This window comes from Spea bombifrons, chromosome 3, assembly GCF_027358695.1.
Source record: "Spea bombifrons isolate aSpeBom1 chromosome 3, aSpeBom1.2.pri, whole genome shotgun sequence".
Lineage (NCBI taxonomy): Eukaryota > Metazoa > Chordata > Amphibia > Anura > Pelobatidae > Spea > Spea bombifrons.
Window position 1 is genome coordinate 110,638,073 of NC_071089.1, and position 22,181 is coordinate 110,660,253.

The following is a 22,181-nucleotide window of genomic DNA, read 5'->3' on the forward strand; positions in this document are numbered from 1 at the left end:
GACTGAAACGTTGTCTGTTTTTGCAGTACCACTATATTTGTATATATTTGTTTCTGCCTTTAAAATACAAATCCTACGTGTGCTCTCTTGTATGTATATTATTGATATATAGATCTATATCTATCTATCTATCTATATATATATATATAGATATAGATATATATCTGTATATATAGACACACATACACACACGTTATATGTGACAGCTGATGTGCTAGAACGCACCACAGGTGCAACACAGGATAAAGAGTACTTTAAACTTCAGCAGTATTTTCCGGTAGCAGCAGTAATACTACATGTATATACATTTTACATACACGCAACATGTTTAAAAATGTAGCATTTGGGAAAATCACAAGACAATTTATTTGGTAATGCAATGGGGCAGCAGTCAAAACATTTGCATATGCAAAATAATATACATATATATATCTATATATGATCCTCTTTATATACTGAAGGTTATTACACTCTTGTAGAACGGAAGGTTTCAGAACTAGCATTGGTTAGCAGCATTAATCCACAGGTCAGCCTGCTGTTCGACAAGATACATTTAAAGTAAAATACCTCTGCCTCACAAAGGGTTAAGAAACTGGCATTTTGTCAATAGGGAAGTGGTAAAAATAAAAGGTTGTTACAGAAGTATAATCTAAAATGTGAAAGCTGTTGAGTTCCACCCAGACGTGCGGAATTCCTGTGCAATACGGAAACAGCGCCCCCTGCTGTTAGCATTTCTCTTCTATGTGGTTTTCTTCTTTTTCTTTTAGGACTAGCCTCTGCAAACCGTTTTAATACTATAATGCATCTGACCTGTATCTGGAAACGTAACAGAAAAAAAACTAAAAAATGAAAAAACAGCAGTGCCTAAACTTTGACAAACAGAAAAAAAAAAACAAACAGCAGGTACAACCAACAAATTCACACTATTTTAAAGAATTGTTTAAGCACTTTGGTTAAAAAACATACACAAAAATACAAAAAAAAAAAAAAACAAGCAAAAAAAAGGGAATTCCTCCCGTTCATTTTGCAAATCAGATATAATGGGTGGAAATAAATGCAGTTTGTGCTAAATCAGTCAGGTTAAAGTTAAGGATACAAGTCTACGTTTCAATGACAGTAAGGTAATGGCTATGTAAATACACATAAGTATTAACATCAAATCTGTATTAAATTATGTAAACATATACATCTTCTGAGGTCAGTAAAAGAATCCTCTATACTCGTAGGATTTTACTGAAGCATAGCCCGGACTTGTTTCGAAGTTGACTCGTCATTCAGGTGCTTAGTGGTAAACCTGGAATGATAAAGAATCAAAGCGTGAGAGTGATCACTCCCCTAAAGCATTTTTGTATTCATGCAAAAACCGGGCTATAGGACACCCATAGGCGTCATTTGCGAGACAGCAGAAATTTGACCGTAGTCAAAGATCACCGATACTTGGTCCTTCTCGTCGACCTAGTGGATATCATGGGTTGACAGCTCACACATCTCTGCAATGCAAGACCACTAACAGAAAAGCCCACCCATGCAGCACTCTTCATAAACACATCACGGAAATTAAAACAATTCTGCAGAGACACGGTTGCATGAGTTTGGTGTGGAAAAGCCGTTATAGCTGCAAAGGGGGGGGGGCAACTACATATTAATGTCTATGTATTTAGAATGTGATGTCATCAAAGTTCCTGTGGGTGTAATGGCCAGGCGCCCCAATACTTTTGTCCATATAGTTTTATAGTATAGTATTTTTTGCATATATATATTGGTCTCCCATTTGTCTTTGTGCTTTTAATTTACCAAAATGCTATTGATGGTATGGATAGGTAAAGCACGAAAAAAAAAAAATGCCACGTTATGTGATCACAACCGTCTATTATATACACAAAATGTATTGACATATGGATTTTCTTTGTAATAATTTGTTTTTGTATACACATATGTACCAAAATATATATATATTGTATTACTGTACCTGAGTGCATTTAAAAGGCCTTCCATAGACTCTGGGGGCTGCTCCTTCAAAACTTTTATACAACCCTTCATCTGGAGGAAAGAACATTACTTGTTTATAAATTCCCATAATATACAGGCCTAGAATATCTCCTTCCAACAATCAACCTTAAAAGAAATACCTTACAATCCTAATTAAAACTTTTTCTGAAATGAGCCATACTGTATCAGACGAAAGCCACACAAAGTATAAGGTGAGTGGGTGTGTTTAATTTAAATGTTTTATAAAATATAAAATAATTTACCTAAATTTGACCCTATGTCAACATGGAGTATTATATTAATTTTGATCTGAAGTTTCTTTAGAAGGAGTCTTACTATTAGTATGTGTCCCAGTCCTGTTATTGTAGGCCAAGTCATTATAATACAGCCTTACTAATGAAGGCCAAATAGACTTCATTAGCATCGGCTCAGTCTTGTGTTTGACCAGGGAAAGTCCCCCAACTAACTTCACTGGTGACCAATTTCAACAAATAAAAGGAAGTTTAGTGGCCGAAAACACACTTTTTTAGCTTTTCACTTAAATCAGTGTTCCCCATGGGACTTCCACGTTAAAATGTCAGCCAACTGACAAGTTACGTTTCTTGGGTGCTGAAGCGGGCTGGAATATAATGTTTTCGCTCTTGAAGTCAGATTAAATCGATCACACATTGTTAGGCTACCAATACACGCAGAGGCATTCACACTGGCTTCTTACATCGATCTTGGACGTCTTGCAGAATGCGCCAACTGGATGCACGTGGTCGTAAAGAATTATAACACCAACCATTACTCTCATACAGAACATGAGAGTGTCGTCACTGGTAAACCGACTTCTGTATTCTCTGTGGAATAAAAAAAATACAAATTGAAGACAAACACACATTGAAGGAGGACCTCTGAATGGGTTAAAGTAGATCAGTATCTAGTCTATAAAACATTGAGAGCAAAAACAAGTGTCCCAGTATTTTTTTTTTCTGTTAAGGTTTTTGCTAATAACATTTTGCTGGCCATCTCCACATAAATCACTGCTGCTATAAAATGGACCATTGTATTGCATTTGTTTTGTTTTTTACGTTCGTAAAGCAATTTGGGGGTTACATTTTTCATATAAGAAAACAAAGAAAATTGCAAACAGACTAAAAATATATAAAATAAACTTACGGTGTTTCCAGCATGACTTTACATACACTGGCCATCGTACTCAAGCAATCCGTCGTATTTTCGATGGGTAAGGTTTTATTCTACAAAATATAAAAGACACTTTCTATTACTTTTTCCTTATGGGTCATTGTCAGAACGCTTCCCCGTCCAAGAGATGAACTCACATCAGACACAAAGTTGGTTGTGGAATTACTAAGAGTCTTCAGCATTGGTGTAGCCTCCGCATAAAACAGAGACATTCGATTGGCCATTTCATTGTTAACTTCGTTCTCAATGTCTAACTGTAAAGAAGGGAGAAAATAATAAACAGTGTTAAATCAACAACATTCCATGTGACAATTATCTAGTATTAACCCCTTAAGGACAACGGGTTGTCCTTAAATCCATTAAGGACAATGCATTGCGAGCCCGTACATGTACAGGCTTTGTCGTGAAGGGGTTAATAGAACCCCACTCAATTCCTGAAGACCTGGAGTGGATTTATATTACAGGAAACCCTAAACACACAACACTAGTGTACTAAGTATTAAAAAAAAAGTGTGAAAATGTTTTTTGTTGGAGTGAAACACACATACAAGTGGAAAGGGTTAAATGGGTGGAGACAAGATAAATGGATGGAGCTTGGGTTGGCTTTCAACAGCCATAATGGACCACTCTAAGCCCTTGTTTGGTGAAAGTCTGTTCTTGTTCAAGCCCATAAAAGCACAATGTATATACAGCTATGTTACATACAAATATATTTATCATATGCTGAACAGCTGGCTCAGCTTAGTGACATCAGGCGTGACATCACGCACATTACTAACTGATTTACATCATAGTAGAACACAGCCAATCAAGTTAGAACACATTATCCGATTTGGGGTATATATTCCAAATATATAGGTATAGGTCATTTTTATTTTTTCCCGCTCAACATACACATTAAACACTATTCCAGTGACAGGGTCCCTATAGGGGATGGGGTACTGTATACAATTGCCAATAGACTCTAAAAGTGTAAGGTGAGGGCCAGGAAATTAAATCTGCTCAATTTGTCTCCAGTTTTCCAGAGCCATTACATTTGGTTTATTTCACAAATCTCTAAGCCTTTTACTTTCAACAGGCAATTCATTATACAGATGTGACAGAGAACGTGACCCTTCTCGGTAACCGCTGCCGCACAGAGAACTTTTTATATTCTAGTTGCTTTTTAAGAATTTTTTTGAAGATCTGTCGCAAGTACTTTCCATCTTTGATACATAACTCAATACTAAGAAATAACTATGGAAGAACCAATAAATTAGCCGCAACGTCCAAGGCCGGCGGCTCATATACTCACATGCATGTTGTTTATCCTGTTACGACTTATAGTTCTCCTGTAATAGCTGAAGTCGTTTTGAATTGCTGGATTTCTCATCTAAACAAAACGGTAAACGAGTAAGCGACAAATACTGTTTTTACACGTTGGATGTCCATGCACACATTTTGTTACAATTACCTTAAGTTCATCAAAGCGAAGGGTAAAATGCAGTATTTCCGCAAACTCCTTAGCAAGGGCCTGCTCCCGCTCTAAATGTTGTGTAGGAGTGTATGGTGGACAGGTTAAGGATTCCAAGAGACTCTGTAAAGCTTTCTCTGTGAGGAAAACAGAATAAAAATAAAATGTACATAATTTTGCAAATGTGTATTGTTGAGGGAGAGCGTCAGATTCCACGAACAAGTCATCAATTTGCTATACGATATTTCCGTTACATATATATATATATATATATATATATATATATATATATATATATATATATATATATCCAACATCAAATGGGAAGTATCCTAATGGACCAATAGTTTAAATGAAAAACATATGGCAAGTTTCTCAATCAAGAAAGGCTATGACTGACGCATGGAACACTTATCTAATGGACAACCACAAAGGAACAGGGCTGCCATAAACTTAGGTTAAAAGGGAACATGCACCAAAATGTGAACATTTAGCATTTTAAAACTAAGTTTGCAAATTAATTTTTAAAATGCTTCTAGTTTGGATATTTTCAGGTGTATTTTGGCCATGGGTATTTTTTCAAGCCCAATGCACTAGACAAACACCTTGACTCCTTATGAGAGTATTTTATGGTAAACAATAGAATAGCTCAGTCTTGATCACCCAGATTGGCACACTGATTAATGTGTAGAGAGGAAAGAGTTAAGCAGGAGAATTAGTGCATAGAAAGTGTTAAAATACCATTATTCAAAATACCATAGGGTGTCTAGTTTTCAAAAAATATATGGTATGATGGGGGTAAATTTAATTGGCCAGCTCCAAAGATGTCCCAAATAGAACATGGGTTCAGAATTACAAGATTTGGAAAATATTCTTGAAATAGCAATACGGTACTTGTGCTTTTCTAAATGAACAAATACTAGAATCTATTTAATGGGTTTTTTTCCCCATTAGGTTTTTGTAATGGCCCAATCTTCAAAATACAAGAGCAGAGAACTAGCCTGTTTTCCTTTAGATCTCCATACACATTAACCACTGAAAAGTATCCCACATAAAAATCTAACAGGCTTACTTACCAAGTCTTAAAGAAAATTCATAAAACCTTTTCAGTCTCACAACTAGAGGGCACACAGAATTCCACGCCTTTTCCTGAAGCTGAATATCATTTGGATTTTGTATTGCCTGGAGAGATTTAAACATAAAACCACTATAGAACAAAACCACAATGTTTGTTTTGGGAATATTTAATGCCCTTTAAAAATAACCTAGGACTATCTAGGAGTAGATATTTGAAATTCAACCGGTTCCATAGTATTGATGTAATAAGACATTCTTTCAAACCCTATTTCCAATTATTACACATATTTTCATAGACATTTTTAGGCAGTCTATCAATAACTTAGACCTATGTACATATTATATATACCTCACACTAGCTGATAGATGGACCCGTAGCGCATAGTTATTTAGCACTTAATGGAGTTATTTGGCACATACATCTCTTATTTCTTGTCCGGCTCCTTTGTAAGCTTGGAGGTCTGAAAGAATACTTTCTGAGTCTTGCAAAACTGCATTGACCTGGTTCCATACTTCTCTTTCTCCATCAGTAGGCTGAGCGTCTTTGAGGAAAACAGAAAGCAGACAATGTATTTCATCACAATGCCGGTGGACATTACATTCTGAACTGCCTCTACATTATTTAAGAACGATTTCAAGTGTCTAGGATGATGTTGCTGGCATGCTAGGCTCCAAGTGTGTTACTGTGATAGGCTTTGTATTACCATTCCAGCGATGTCCAACTCCAGGACTTGAGGGACACAAAACACCTTGGCCTTAAGCCCTTCAATCCCAGGGGTTTTTGGTACCTCAAGTCCCGGAGCAATTTTGCCATTTTTGCGCTGTCGGTTCAGCGATTATTCTCTTTTTCTGTGAACAGTGTACCCATGTTAACTATATATTGTTTTTTTTTCAATCAGAGATAGAGCTTTCTTTTGATACCATAGTTAGATGATTAGTTGAAAATTTAGGATGAGAAATTTAGTAAAAACTAGCGAAACACCTAAATTTTTTTTTTTTTTTTTTTTTTTAGACATTTTCCATCTGAATCCTCACAAAATTAAGTGATGGAAAATCCCCTCTGTCCTGATTTCAGAAATACCTAATTTATATAGATTTCCATACTTTCCCAGCACTTACAGGGAACATACTATAAGGTGTACATTATTCGTAGAATTTTTATGCTTATGGCTTAACGGGTTTGGGGGTTGTGAACGGGGGCAGGAGGGTTATATTGGGTAGATGTGTTAGGGCAATGGGATGTAAGGGTTTTTTAAATTTTTTTAATTATCTTTTTTATATCCTTTATTTTTTGTAATATATATATATATATATATATATATATATATATATATATATATATATATATATATATATATATATATATATATATATATATATATATATATATATATATTTATTTGTGTATATATTATTTATACACACCCTTTTTTTTTTTTTTAAATAGTTAGAGGTCCTCTTAGGGGCCTCTTGAACATGTTATTAATGCCAGTGACAATCACTTAGCTCACTTTATTGTTTATTAAAATTAATTTTTTATTGTATTATTTTGGGGATTTATGTATTTTTTTAATCATTAACCCTTTTTTCCCCCTTTTTTCTGTTTCAGCATGGGAGGAGGGTGAGAAAGCGGAGGCGATGCTAACTTCTGCTGTCAAGGGGGGAGTCCAGGCTGTCAGTAGACAGCCTGATCTCCCGTGCAGCGGCACGGATGTGTCACTGCAAGAAGGTCCATAGGGGACTGAAGGGGTTAAACGGCAGACAAAATCATAAAAACCAAGTAGGTTAACTGGGCCATGGTTATGGTTTTGTTTCAATGCAGTGCTTTTTTTATTTTATTAATGTGTGCGCTCCAGAAAATATGTTTCCATCTCGCAAAAAAGGATTAGTCCCTCTAAAACGTCCAGTGTTCTAAGAAGGGAACCCCAGGTCGCCAAATGCCTGAACAAATAATTTTCAGAAACGATATACTTTTGGCAGGGGAACAACCGCCTATATCGCTAGTCTTAACCAGCGCACATACATAAATGACTGGATAAGCATTGATTGGTATAGAGGAGCTAGTCTGCCATGATTTATGAAAGCGGTGTTATTCTTCTACAAGTCTGTGTTTATATACGTGCAAATCAGAACCACTCCAAATAAAAACAACATGCAAATTAAATATAATATGAGGGCAAGCGATATTGGCACTCGAGCGGCCTTAAAGGACAGTCCTATTTAATTCCATTTAAAAACATCTTGGCAGTAGATGCCAGACTCTGAACAATTCGTGCATTTTGACGGCTCCTCTCAGGTAACATTGTCAAAACACCTCTGTGTACTAGTGCCAAGAATTTCAACTGTGACCAGAAAGGCCTATTCAGAGAAAGAGTACATTTGATTACAGAGGAATGAATATACATAACATTATCAGCCTTTCAATGTTTTCTTAACTTTTATTGGGTAAGGCTACGCATATGTCTAACAATCTCTTTCTTCTTTTACTAGAACTTCAGTAGTGATCATTTACCAGTATTTTCCCCGTTGTAATCATTTCCAAACAACAGAAGTCTCTTATTGTTGCTAATCAAATAAAAAAAGTAAATTCTAATGTCTTTAAGGTCTTGTATCAAAAAGGCCTTCTATACAAACCAAAAAATCTGCGATCTATCTAGAACCGGTGTTACGGTAAGGATAAAACGGCTTCTGCCTTATAGAGTTTTTACAATATGCTACCATCTTTCCTTCATAAGCAAGAGATCCGTGTCTCCAGCACCATTTCGGGGATATTCTGGATGGTGGGCGTCGGAATAAGACATCGTAACAAAGAAGCAGCGGCAAAAGCCAAGGTGGAGATCTCTCGCCCATCGACAGGCACGTCAACAGGTTAAAAGTATAGATAGGATCGGGAGTTCCTCTCTAGTGAATTACCCCTTCCCCGATTTACAGACGAGATCTTGAGGGCTACTCACAAAAGGGAGAGTTAGCAGGAGAGTTGTGTCTTATACGCCCTCACTTCAATATTCATTACGAAGGGCCAACACTGTAGGACTCCTCCAGCAAGAATGGCCGAGCACACTGAATACATAATTCAACGTGTAAGGAGACTTTGAAGTGATGTTGCCGATTTTACTATACACCATGCAGCCGACGCTCCTCAGGGATGGGTCTTCAAGGTATAGTGAAGTCACCGAGTTGACTATCCTGTCAGCTCTCCCTTTAGTGAATAACCCCCCTTGTATTGGATCAACATTATGGGTAATGTAAAGGTTGAACTTGGACATGGCCCCTTTCATTTTTCTACAATACTGAGATTTGTTTTATGGAAATAATATCCTTTCAGCCTAAATAAATGTGTTTATGGTTGTGGTCATCAGATGCACACGGAGTGGAGACCGAACTATTTCAACGAAAACAAAACAGAATTTGAAATACCGCAATACTTTTCTCAAATTCACATTGATACGTTACAGCGAAAGGTGTTACACATGCACATTTGTTAGAAATTTCATGCAAGAAGCGTTCCCAATGAGCATGCTGGGTGATACTCAAGAGATCCAAAATTTAAAAAAAGACAGAAAATAAAAAAAAATATATAAAAAAAAAACTACTATTGTCTTACGTTTTAGAGAAATCCGAAAGGATTTAAACTACTGCGAAGCAAACATATTGCACGCTTGTCAAATATCAATAATTGTTTTTCAAAGCAAATTAAACTTTATATTAGCCAGGGGTCGAGAAGATAGAGGTCCTTTTAAAGGATTATAAATTGACCCAATTATAAATGTATAAAATAATTTTTTTAAAAAAGCATAAACCCAACATTAATTGCGGGGAATAATGGATTAATTCTACTCGAAACAATACAATGTTTATTTAAAACAAAAACAGTGAATATCTAAGAAATCACACAGACACCTGGAAACACGTTTGCAACAACATTAGTAAGACATGCGGATAGATTTTAGTTTGCGCACAAAAAGAATTTGATGGCAGACAGGAACCATTTGACGGATCTCGTCTGCCAAAAAGGCAAGCATCAGATTTGATTCAGATTTGCAACAACCCAAATTTAGAGTAAAAGTTAAAGTAGATCATAAACCCTTTAGTACCGGTCATTTGCTACGGTAACATAATATCTGGTGATAAGGACCGATGCCACCAGTGGACACCTGATCATGAGTTCTTATCACTGACCAGTTATGACAACCACAACGATATTGGTCTTGAGGGTCTTCCAACTGTTTTGTAAGTAGGATATGCCAGTGCATGCCAAACCAGTCCTCAAGGAACAACTAACGAATATTTAAAAATCAGGGATTGGTACATGTGTGGAGTATCCAATAAGTCAGCATGATTTTCTTGAGAGGTCTATACCTTTCTATAAAGAAGGTAAAAAAGTTAGGTAGCTAGCAAGGAACTAGGGCGTCTCTCACTAAATAATAGAAAACATTTTGTATCACCCGCTAGACCATGCTATAGCTGGGCTGGCCATACATAGCGCATCATTGAGATGCCTTCAAAAAAGTCCTGCCTTAGGCCATAAGTGATCCTTGAGGAATGGTTTGAAAACCAATGGCATTTTCTATGCCCTTAATTAAGTTGGTGTGGAATTTATTATAATTATTTGTTTTAGATTATTATTATATTGTATATTGAAACCATGTTAACGAGCCCCACAACAAATTCATTTAGATTGTCTGCAAATCTTAAAAAGGAGTGCATGCAGCTAGAGAGTTAGAGAAGAAATCAAAGCCAAGCAAGAGGTTTTGCTCACTTTCAAAGTCAAGGAAAAAGTTTGGCCCCTGATCAAGCTCTGTGCAAGTGAGAACTTTTAAAAGATTTCCCATTTGGTTCCTGAAAAACAGAAAAGGAGGAGAGAAAGAGAAGTGCTAAGTGGGTGAGACTTTTCAGAAACATGCAGGCATGTGGCCACATCCAGTGCAAAGGTTACGTGTTTGATCCACGGTGGCGTGTCAGCTCGTCAGTTCAGCCCAGGAGAAAAGCAGGAGAGAAAGTTTTTAGTCTTTGTTAAATTCACTCGTTGAACTTACTTTCGAAGTCCAGGAAAAAATGTGGATAGTTTTCAATTTCCCTGGTAAGCACCTTAAGAAGATTACCCATCCCAGCAAACCTATAGTGGATGCAATACAAAACAGTTTGTCGTTATAAATGCATAATACATACGAGAATTGGAAATTCAAGGGATGGAACGCAGCGTGGGGGGGGGGGGATAAATAAATAAATAGGCTCCCAAAATTAAAGATGATTTGTCTAGTCCTTGTATCATCCGGAAAAGCACAAACAAGAAACCAAGGTAACCCGGCATCCGTGACTCTTCTAGCCGTGTGCATGAGAACGTGCGAAAGGGTTAAGACATTCTAGATAAATTAAATGCCTGAGGTGGCAAATAAAAGCTCAAATATTCAGGAGAAACCCAATATATTTTTCGGTAGATGTCCAGTGCCACAGAATCTGTTGTCTCCATACCGATATCAGAATCGCAATGATTTTGCACTCCAGATTAACGCAAACATACAGAGCACTCTAACCACACTGATGCACACACTCCGACTACTCTCAGTCAGGCTAGCACACACTCTGCTATTGACCTATTTTGCCACATGGAGAGTAAAAGCAAACCCACTGATCTATCAACCCTACCGAGCACGGCCAACTGCGCCAAAATGAACTCAAACACGCAACACTCTCAGCCAGTACTAACACACACACACCGTATACTCACTCAAAACACGCATTAGTCAACCACACACGGACACCACACCTTGATCAACTTACCTGATCACTCCTCCCAATTCAGCATTCATGCGAGATCAAGTGACCCCCACCCCCGCCCCGCCTAGCTGCCAGGAGAATGAGCCGGTAGATCATCACACATCAATCACCACCACTCATACTCAAACACTACGGAGCTCCTAGAGGTCAGAGGATTCTGGATCCTAAACAGAGACTTTCCATTCTAAATAAGGACACTTGGGAGGTATGCATTTGCAAAGTAAAGCATAATATACATCGTATTTACAGCAGAGAACTGTGCGTCCTTGTCTGGGTACGCAGAAAATATAACTGTTCAGGATGCTACCTGAAAGGTAACCCCAGTGCATAGAGTTTGTTGACTTACTGGAAAGCCTCCAGGGAGGCTGTGATCAGGCGAGCGATGTGAATTAAATACACACGTATGTTTAGTAAACGGTAAATGCAATAATCGTGCACACGGCGCTCGGCAGACAGGAGCTGGAGACAGTGGCTTCTACAGCCAAGCGGCCAAATTGAATTCAACAAGGCTTTTTTTTTCTCTCAGGGATTGCTGGAGCACGTCAGGCGCCGTGAAAGAGCGTTTCCTAAACGACCTGCCCGTGGGTTACAGGACTTAATGGTGTGAGCTGAAAATTGGGCGAGCGGCAAACCCTCAAATATTTCGCATCCATAGCATAAAGAAGCTATTTAGAAGCCGTGGCGCGGCTACAGAAAAATGGATGTTTTCAGTTAAAGGTCAAACAGAACACATTGTTACAGCCTATGGCGGCTTCCAAATGAAGAAAAGACATCGGAGGCTGGCGTGAGATACAGCAAGGATCTGCGGCCCACGGCAGAAAGCAAATAAGCAAACCTAAGCCTAAAAACAAAAAATAAAAAGGTTCCCCGTCACTTTAATACAGGGCAAAAGGAATAGGAAAAGTAAGGCTTGCACAGTAGGGGTCTTCGCTTCCGGCAGTGAGGGATTGACATGGTTTGGACTCTCTCGGCACCCGTACGATCTGAGAAATCAGGAAGTGACCGGCCGTACGATAGGCTTAAGATAACGATTGGGCAAAGTTTACTTTTGGTATAAAAAAAACCCCAAAAACGTATATTTCATATAGAACCATATAATTGAGGTTTGCTTAACCGTTCAGGAGGAACTGAATGGTTCTAAACCATTTTACCGCGGGAAGGTCATGTTTGGTCCGCTGTTCAGGAAGCAGGTTACTTCCTACGTCGGCCGACGCACTAGAACTCCAAAGCTTCACCGAGGCATCGTTTAAAACGAACAAGCGTTGGCATGAAATTCACTGGCTACCTTTTTGAGTGGACGTCAGTGCCGGAAATTGGAATAAAAATATTAAAGAGCTTCAAACCATATAGGGCTGCAACTAACGATTATTTTAATAATCGATTAATCGGCCGATTATTTTTTCGATTAATCGATTAATCGGATAAAAAAAAACAATATGCAAATTTTTCGTTTATTTAAAAGAATTTAATGAACTGGATGTTAAAAAACAACTTAAAATTTACATTAACATTCTTATTTTGTTATGATGTAATAAAAAACAATATTTTCAAAGTACAAGAACCCAAACACAATATTTATGAAACAAAATAACCCCAAACATTCTGAAAAGAGGTGGACTATTACTGTTCAAGAAACTTTGCCCCAGCACTTTGCACTTTGCACCCAGCACTTTGCACCCAGCACTTTGCACCCAGCCCTGGCACTTTGCACCCAGCACTTTGCCCCAGCCCTGGCACTTTGCATCCAGCACTTTGCACCCAGCATTCAGCACTTTGCACTTTGCACCCAGCCCTGGCACTTTGCACCCAGCACTTTGCACCCACGGCGCTCTGTGCGAGTGGCTCTGTGCGATCCGTGCACATAGACATGAAGAATACTTACCTCCGGAACGCGTCACATCCGTCACGTAGCTAAAAGAAGGCGGAGACTGCAGAGCGTGTAGCAGAAGCGGGGAACGCTCGCGGAGGTAAGTAAAAGGAGCCGAGTGCTCCAACAACGAATTGATCACTCGATTAATCGATAACGGAAATCGTTATCGATGATTTCCGTTATCGATTATTATCGATTTTATCGATTCGTTGTTTCAGCTCTAAAACCATACAATGCACGGCTCATTGATGCACAAGCCAAATCTGACCTTCCCATCTCCTTAAAGGGACACAGCAGCCATCGTGCGCACAACACTTAAACAGAAATCTCCACGGCGCTCCGGAAAAGCAGTCCCTGTAATTTACACCTCTACGCAGTACATTCCTGCTTCACAAACATGGATAACATTAAAGGGGCTCTCCAGTGTCCCGCGCCGCCTCATCAACAGAAAAGATTTATTAAAGGGACACTCCAGCCATTCACTGCATATGATAGGTGCGCGGTCCCTTTAAATTTTGATGTGGTCTGTTTTGCAAAGGCATGTGGGGATTCGCCTGAATCCCCCCACAAGCATTTGCCCCTTTCCCCAGCCCCAGCTAAAAGCTCCAGTGCCGGCTCTGCTGAATGCCCTGTAAGGGGTCTGCTTGGACCCCAGTGCAAAAGTCTTCCTGTTGATTTCAATGGGAGCACTTTCCTGCTACTGATTGGCTGCTTACACCGGCAAGAAGTTTCAGATCATTGAGGAAGAAGGGAGATTTTGCCTATAACTTCTGTCTCCGGAGTGTTTTTATTTTTTTCGGAAGAATGTATATTAGACACCTCACAGAGGACGTTAATATGGCAGAGAGTCGTCAAAAGGGACAGTGTGAGCTTTAAAACACGAGTCCAGTACGACCGAGAAACTACAGATAAACCTCTTTATAAATATCACAGATGAATCGATTTGTATCTATACCATCCATGCATATAATTTTTTTAACCCTTAATGACAAAACCTGTACATGTACGGGCTCAAAATGCATTGTTTTCAATGGGTTTAGGGACCGCCCATTGTCCTCAAGGGGTTAAATAAACGTTACATGTGATCAAAATATTTGGATTCTGACAGGAAGCAAATGAGCTTAACTCCAGAAAACAGCTGAAATAAGCTTTTCCATATCTTGCCCCATATCTGCATCAACATCTTTCAAATTAACCCTTTAATGCATTATAAAGATGTACACTCACATAGGACATAATGAGAAAAGCTGGGGGTGTGTTTTTTTTTTTTTTTTTTTTAATAGCCCAATCAAAGATGGCCAACTCTATATTATAACCCTAACGATTTAGGATATTTCCCACCGATTAGGTGTCCCGGTCCCCGAAAGGAAAGAGGGTAAGATATGAAGAAGCCAAAGGCTGCTTAACACCGTAATCCTTACAGAACGTATGCTATAAAATAATACATTCATTGCGTGGTTTAATACCAAAGGAACGACACCTAATGCACGTCATAATTAATCATATATGAAACGCTCTACAATAAACACACTGGTTGTGCGCTCCGTGCAGAAAAAGACAACCCAACCATAAGGCTTTTATTGTATCAAGCGAGCTGTATTGTCCAGAAAAGTCAGCAAAGCTGAACACGCACATAAGCAGACATTGTGCGGCTGTTTTGACAACCCAGCAATGCTACCTCGGTGGATTTCCTGAGAAGGAGACATTTAAAACTCACAGACGGGCCCATAGACATTTGCTCATTCAATATGGTTCATATGAAAAGCGCTTAGAAGCCGATAGAGAAATGTATTGTTTATTATCTGCTGCCCCCTGCTGGTCACCAGAGGCATTTCCAGGTATAAAAACGATCAAACGGAATTCCCTTTCATAACATAAAGCCGTCCCGGTAATAAAATCGAACGAGTTAGTTGCGGAAAACTTATTTGGACCATTAAAAAAGTGATGCATGTCTGTTACAAGCTTCAAACATGCGTGTAAAATATGTCTGAAGCCATTGTCGGCAACAATTATTCTTTTTAATGCTGTGTTATGCGGGGAGGCCAGGGTGAGGGCTTTTTAACGAGACTCATAAATATTCAGGATTATTCCACCAATGCGCTGCTAAAAATATAAAGTTCTAGTCATTTACACGCCTCCGTTTCCTTGATACATTTTAAAAGATAGCTAATTTCAAGCAAATGTTAAGATGAAAAAAAAACGCCATTTTACAATCTATGACTGGCAGAGAAAATTAACTGTGGTGATGTCATAAATAAGTGAATCATGACTAATATTTGAAAGTAAATGTTTTTTATGTAACATTCATGTCTTAGAACATCGCTTTATATGTATACTGCAAGGGGGTTCATTTTGACATGCTGTCCAAATCATTTTGGCGATTATCTCTTTCAATTCAGCTGGGGGGGGGGGTGTTTCCCCCCAGGAAAGGATGGGATCACTATGAAAATTAACCTTACATACATTCCTTTTCTAAAGCCTTTGTATTTACGGTCACCCGCCCATACAATGCCAGTCAGAGTCAATGGGTAGAAGTAACATAATGGAGAGGAATAATCATGTATACCCTTGAAAGCGGAAGATGGCCGTCCCTGTAAAAAGGTGAATTTCTGATACTTATATTCTTAACTTGACAACAGCGTGCAAAATGCAGACTGTTTATACATTAAAACACACATATATATCCATAGCTCTATATCACAAACACACACACTATACAAAAGATAGCTATTTGAAAATAAATCCCACCTGCGCATTTCTCAAAGTATCCACCAGGTGGCGCAAAATGACATTTCATATGTAATGTGAACTTCAATAATGTAATGTAATGTGGATTTCAATAACAAATATTTCCCATCCATTTAATATTCAATGTTATCAGCACAGTAAACGGTTATATTGTATACTAGATACTAAACAGTTATTGTATTACTATTGCATTACTAAAAGTTTGGGTACAGCATCAAATCGCAGCGGAATAAAACCGTTTCACCAATTTGTTGGGAGCAAAACCAATCATAACGAATGTGTACTGAATTAAAAACGGGTGCGCAATCTAGACGCCAAGAATCAGGTTTGTTTTTCTTGTACTTAATACAGAGAAACTCGGCTTGATACCTACATTCCATGGAAGGATTGAACACTTAACATTGTATGATTTAATTAAATTAATTTAAATAGCATTGTACTAGTTTTATATTTTGTACAGAATGTTAAAGTTAGAAGAAACTTGACTTGGGTCGATGAAGGTATTAATGTTGCACACAGATGATATAGTGAAAGTATACGCTTATAATAATAATAAAAATCACCAATTACATTACCGTACCCGACTATGGAGTTAAAGGGATGCTCCAGTGTCACAGTGAGCCCCATATGCATTTGTCCAACCTGAAAGGGGGGGGGCACTTACCTACTTACCTTATGGAGAAGCTCCAGGAGAATGCCCATCCATGCTATGTTGTTTCAAGTCACCAATTGGCTGCTTCAAGGAGCCAATCAGTGGCAGGGAAGGTTCCCATTGAAAATCAAGAGGATCGCCCTGCAGCAGAGCATTTGCTGAGCCAGCTCTGGAGTTGACTTGCGGTAAGTATATGACTCGTCAGGAGATATGCGCGACATATGCTGCATTGGCAAATAGCCGGGGGGTTAAATATATAGAGGAAAATTCTGCGGATATCATGAAAATGACTGCATATGTTTTAAAGTGCATTAGACGGCAGGCGTATTCCTGAAATTGCTGCAAACGGCATGTGCTTTCTCTTACAGTACACATCGCGCGCCATGAGATATCTCCATACCCGGAGGCGACATCCCACCGGGACGCTTCAGTCTGAACGTGTGGGATGTCATTTTGTTTTAACTCTGCCCTCAGCCAACTGTGTAAAACACATTAAAATTATTTTTTTAATTAGATGCTTTTTATCCCCGAGCAATGATTCTCCACGAGTTTCCAACAGCAGTTTGTGCTGGTGCTTGGTAATCAGAGAGTAGAACAACGGCACAACCGAAGCGGGACAGCAAAGGTCGTGTAAGGAGCATGTAGAATCCCCAAAACAACATTACTAATAATAACTAAAATGCGTTAAATGACAAAAACACAAGTTTAATGGCAACCTGCAGCAGAGATATCCAAACGCTCAATGCTTCAGGTTACGTTTGGGGTCCTGGCATAAATTTAGCAAACTGTTAACCTCTATTGAATCCATTCCTACTTATGCCACGGCTCATGTGCATTGTGCATTAGGTCTGCGCCTCTGTTTAATTGTAATCTACCGGCTTCTCAAACAGCAGGCACAGCATCCAAAACCAAAGTGTCCCGTAAGTCGCGGAGACGGTAATCAGGACAATTATTTAAGGGGGAAATACAGGTATTTTTACAGTTTTCAAAATGCCAATGTAAGTAGAAGGTTACTAAAAATAATTATACTACAGGCACCATAAATGTCTGGGAACATCAACGTCAAAAAAAACAATAAATCAAACGCACGAGCACTGCAGAATACGACGACTTTGTATAAATCAATAAACCGTAATAATGCAGGATATTAGATTTTCCCAAGACCCATCTTCACATAAAATGTAACATGTTAAAACATTGGATTTAAAGCGCCAGGGGATTCTGTAGCAATGTGAAAAAAAAAAAAAAAAACCTTGAATGAAAAAACAAAAGAGCCGATGAACACACTACTAATGGAAAATTAGAGTAATGGCATCACTAAATACAACTCAAGTGTATATTCTTAGCATCTAATGCAAAGTCACCGTTTTTTGTAAAAAAAAAAAAACCCCAACATTTTAAACCAGGAACTAGACATTCATGAAAAGCAGAACGACAGCTATATACCTTCTAAGCCTGTCTTTAAACATTAATAGCATAGGGATTGGATTACCGCTTGGGAGGGTCAGCACTGACCCCATTGATGATAAATTATTTATTGCCAAAGCTCTTTGAAGCCCAGGTGGTTCTGGAAGTTCAAAAGTCTCACATTTCCTCCAACAAGGCCTGGAGGTAGGGGGTATGCCGAGGCTCAATTACTGAACCCCCAAGCCAAGAAGTTGCCTCAAAAGTATCTACTAAGATAGACACACAACCTATTTCTGGGTAGGACGGATACCGGGTTGTCCATTGGAATAAAGCAGAGACCTTTAAGTAGATTTCCTGCAATGATTATAAATTAATTTGGCAATAAAAAAATGTTATATTCCTAAAATGTGGCGTTCTGCTTATACAAAAACATTAATTGGTCTCTCTAATACGCTTTAGAAACGTGAGCAGATCCGTCACCGTACTCATTCTTCTGAAGGTGTTATCGCATAAAAACAAACTATTAGAAGGCTCTCAGTTTCTATGACAACCACTTATCAATGCATGCTTTTGCATCAGATGTTAATTTTTACATTTAGTTTAGGAACAAGGCAAAATTCCACGCGGTAAAGAATGATTTCTGGGCATCATGGAGCAGTACTAGAAATGTGGTGTATAATGCGGCAATTAGATATACCACTGGGGCATTTGGCAGTTAAGGAGGAAGAGCACCTTTAACATCTCCCTCACCGCATCTGTGTTGGGCTAATGATAGTAAATCTAGGGGTAGGGGACCAAATGGTCCCATGTGGGGCAACCTGCTCCATACTAGGTCATCAGAAACCGATTATCTCCTAACATGGCCTGGCCCTCCACGCCCGCCCCTGGACCCTCTTCGCTCCTGGGCCTCCACGCCCCCCCCCGACCATCTTCGCTCCTGGGCCTCCACGCCCCCCGGCCCTGGCCTTGAATCTGTTCCAATCATGATATGCTGCCGTACATACACTGGCTGGCAGGAGAGCAATTGCCTGACAATAAGCAGGACCGACCTATTCTGTGTCGGCAACATTTTGAAAGCCACATTGTTGATATTTTTAATATATACTTTAATCACAAACCAGACTTGAGAAAAACCTAGAGAAGTACTTTGTATTGCAGAACGGTGCACACCAAGAACGTCATACAAAGCCAAAGAACATCACTTTGTGCCCCCCATTGACTAATTTACCGTGCAAAACAGATTTCTGTGCCTCTGTCTCGTGATGTTTGACAAATGAAGTTTACGGCGTGACCCACTCGGGTGCTTCCAATTACACTTCACAGCAAATTAACATCCAAAACGGTTACTACACGATAAACGTCACGTCAATGTAATTTTGGCAATATAACAAAAACAAACAAAAAAAGGTCTACAAAGCAGAAGATCCAGCTAAAGATCCAAGGCAGGCTGGGAGCATCATCCGACATAACGTGTCCCTAAAACATGATTATTTGAGTCTGAGTCTTAACAAACGGCACTTGTTGTTTGCGAGGCCATAAAATGCAGTGTGGGTTTGCGGACGCAGAGGGAATGGAATGGCATTAGGTCAGAGACAACACGCACAGCAGGGTGGGGAAGGACAAAAAACATTCAGTGTTGGTTCTAAAAAACATAGTTCAGCCTTATTAAATAAATGGTTTTATCTGCACCTGTTCAAAACGTTAATGGCCTCTTGAACTTTCCAAACAAGCCCAACTACTCTGTATTCAGTCATGATTGGAAAAAATGGTGGGATCCATACATCCATCTGCTTTTTATCTGTGCGCTCAGAAATAAATCACTTGGAAAGGGTGCTGTTCCACGAAACAATGAGAAACCCGAAACTGAGATATCTTGACACCGAGCTATAGGATGACATGAGAAGTCAGTTTTCTCTAGCTTGGGGAGATAACCAGTTGAAGAGCATTCCTTTTGGTGTGCCTTGCAGTAACATGGCCTGCTGCATAAACAAAGGTGCCTTTGCTGCTATTATTCAATGTCGTTGTGATAATAGGACACGTTGGTCACCAGAGCAGGGCAGTTCAGCTTACGGAGGGCCACATGTATTCAACATGAGGGCCTGACATAATTGTATCAATTACATAATATAATAGAACATATGCTTTTTCAGGATCATTAGAAGCATCGCAAGAGCCTTTGGAGACCAGATCCATCTTGTAGGCCTCCAGCTACAGAACACAGGAGATAGCATCCAAAACTCAGTCCTAATGACATCCTTGACAATAGAGAGATATATATATGAGTATATCTTTAAAGTAAAACAAGCCATTTGATTGGTTGTCTTTAGTTATCAAAGTACTAAAACTCCTAATTATACCGAGTGTGAAAATGAAGCTCCATAAGGTAACTAGCTTTCGCTGTGGGGTTTATTCACTAAAGTTGCAGTTCCATTCCATTGGCTTTACCTTAAGTTATGAAGGAACAGCACCGGTAAGCTTTTCCTCTACCGACAGCTTGGACAGTCATGTACAAAGCATGTGTAACGCCATGAGAGTTCTCGAAAGTCTGACTATGCATTACGCTGGTTAGTTCATATCGGCCCTTGTTGCAGATAATTTTATCTGGAATATATATTTATTATTAATACTGGCACTGAAACCACATCTCTCAGGAAACTCCATCTCAGTACAAAATGTTTTATCATCTTTCGCTATTACGATCCTTACAAAGTATTTTCATAATAGCAAGAGATGCTAATAAATCAGCAGCTTAAAGATAATGTACACGCGCTAAGTATCAAAACTTATTGCGTAATCGGCTAAAATCCACTTACATAGGCGCAGTTTTAATCTTTGACAGATACAAAGGCAAGGTTATAAAAATTTCCTCCTAACCTTATTAACTACAGCTGGATTTATTGTAAAGTTATAATGCAAACTGTAGTCATTAATTACACTCCATTTGTGCAAGTCGTGCTTTCTGCGTATATGTGTGTTGGTGGGTTCTGACAGCCAACACTTAGGTCAGCAAGTGGTGGGGAAATAGTGCAAATGCATAGGACAGGGTTCGACAAAACATTGCCATGGCGACCAGAAAACATTGCCTAGCAAGTAGGGGTTTGGGGAGCGTTGTCTATATGTATGAACTGCATCTTTAAAGCTGCCGGTGCAAACATCAGTTCCTCCAACCCCCCCGCCACCATACAAGCAGGCCACGCTCACTCAGTCCCTGCATGCTGACCGAGACCAATCGCCGGGATGATGTAATTTGCCGGCGCTCAGGTGCAGCTGGTGTGAGGGCCGCGAGGGATTAGAAGAGCTGCCCTGAGCCAACAAAGGTAGGGAGGTGTGTGTTTCTTACTCTGTGTGTCTACGTAAGTATGTTCCTGTTTGCGTGTATCAAGTATGTTAGTATCGTTTAAAGAAAACCCGATTCCTCAATGTATTGGCTGGCTCCTAGAACCAAACCAAATTAGTCAACCCCTGGACTGGTTCTACTGAATCCCTCCAAGTACTTAGAAGGGGACAAAAGTGAAGTAATCTGGAGAGCCTTGATTACAATCAAACACTTTAGTAAAAGTCTTATTGTGCATCAAAGATTGTCTTTGCCTGTCCGCAGAACAAGATGTCAAGGACTCCAATAGAAAGCCTTCTGTATATTTGTGTTCTGCCAGAGCAACAGAGAAGCAGCAGTACAAATGGTGTTTTCTTTCTTGCCACGTACACTTTTTTTTTTTGTGTTGTTATTACACCCCACCCACAACAGGTGTTTCTGCATCAAATAAAAACATTTTCTGCACTATTGCTTCCTATGTGAGGCAGAGCCGGAGTCCTGGCGTCTCAGGTGTGTCAGGAAAAGCAGGAACGCATAAGAAAGGATGAATGTATCTTAATGTAATCCAAGTATCAGGATCCCTGCATAATTGCAACATTAAAACTGCTGACTGAGATGTTGCTAACATTTTGCCGCTGGACAATTCTTCACAAAAAGCTCCACTGATGATACAGCGACATAAAAACAGTCAATCCCTTTGGGGGGA

General features: G+C 39.2%; 1 protein-coding gene across 3 annotated transcripts in view; it reads right to left on the reverse strand.

The window, feature by feature from the left end:
* Positions 1-337: 337 nt before the first annotated feature.
* The window catches only part of CYRIA (CYFIP related Rac1 interactor A), a 30,978-nt gene continuing 9,134 nt past the window's right edge, over positions 338-22,181 (reverse strand). For 2 of the 3 annotated variants that reach the window (XM_053459298.1, XM_053459299.1), the window contains exons 3-12: positions 10,467-10,546; positions 6,128-6,249; positions 5,707-5,812; positions 4,631-4,767; positions 4,472-4,549; positions 3,315-3,431; positions 3,151-3,230; positions 2,705-2,831; positions 1,970-2,040; positions 338-1,294 (exon numbers count right to left, since the gene is read on the reverse strand). In XM_053459298.1, the coding sequence (XP_053315273.1) occupies positions 1,231-1,294; positions 1,970-2,040; positions 2,705-2,831; positions 3,151-3,230; positions 3,315-3,431; positions 4,472-4,549; positions 4,631-4,767; positions 5,707-5,812; positions 6,128-6,249; positions 10,467-10,539 (975 nt within the window). In that variant the 5' untranslated portion in view covers positions 10,540-10,546 and the 3' untranslated portion in view covers positions 338-1,230. Of the gene's footprint in view, positions 1,295-1,969; positions 2,041-2,704; positions 2,832-3,150; positions 3,231-3,314; positions 3,432-4,471; positions 4,550-4,630; positions 4,768-5,706; positions 5,813-6,127; positions 6,250-10,466; positions 10,547-10,743; positions 10,824-22,181 lie in introns of all 3 variants that reach the window. The other variant, XM_053459300.1, reaches the window with a different exon arrangement.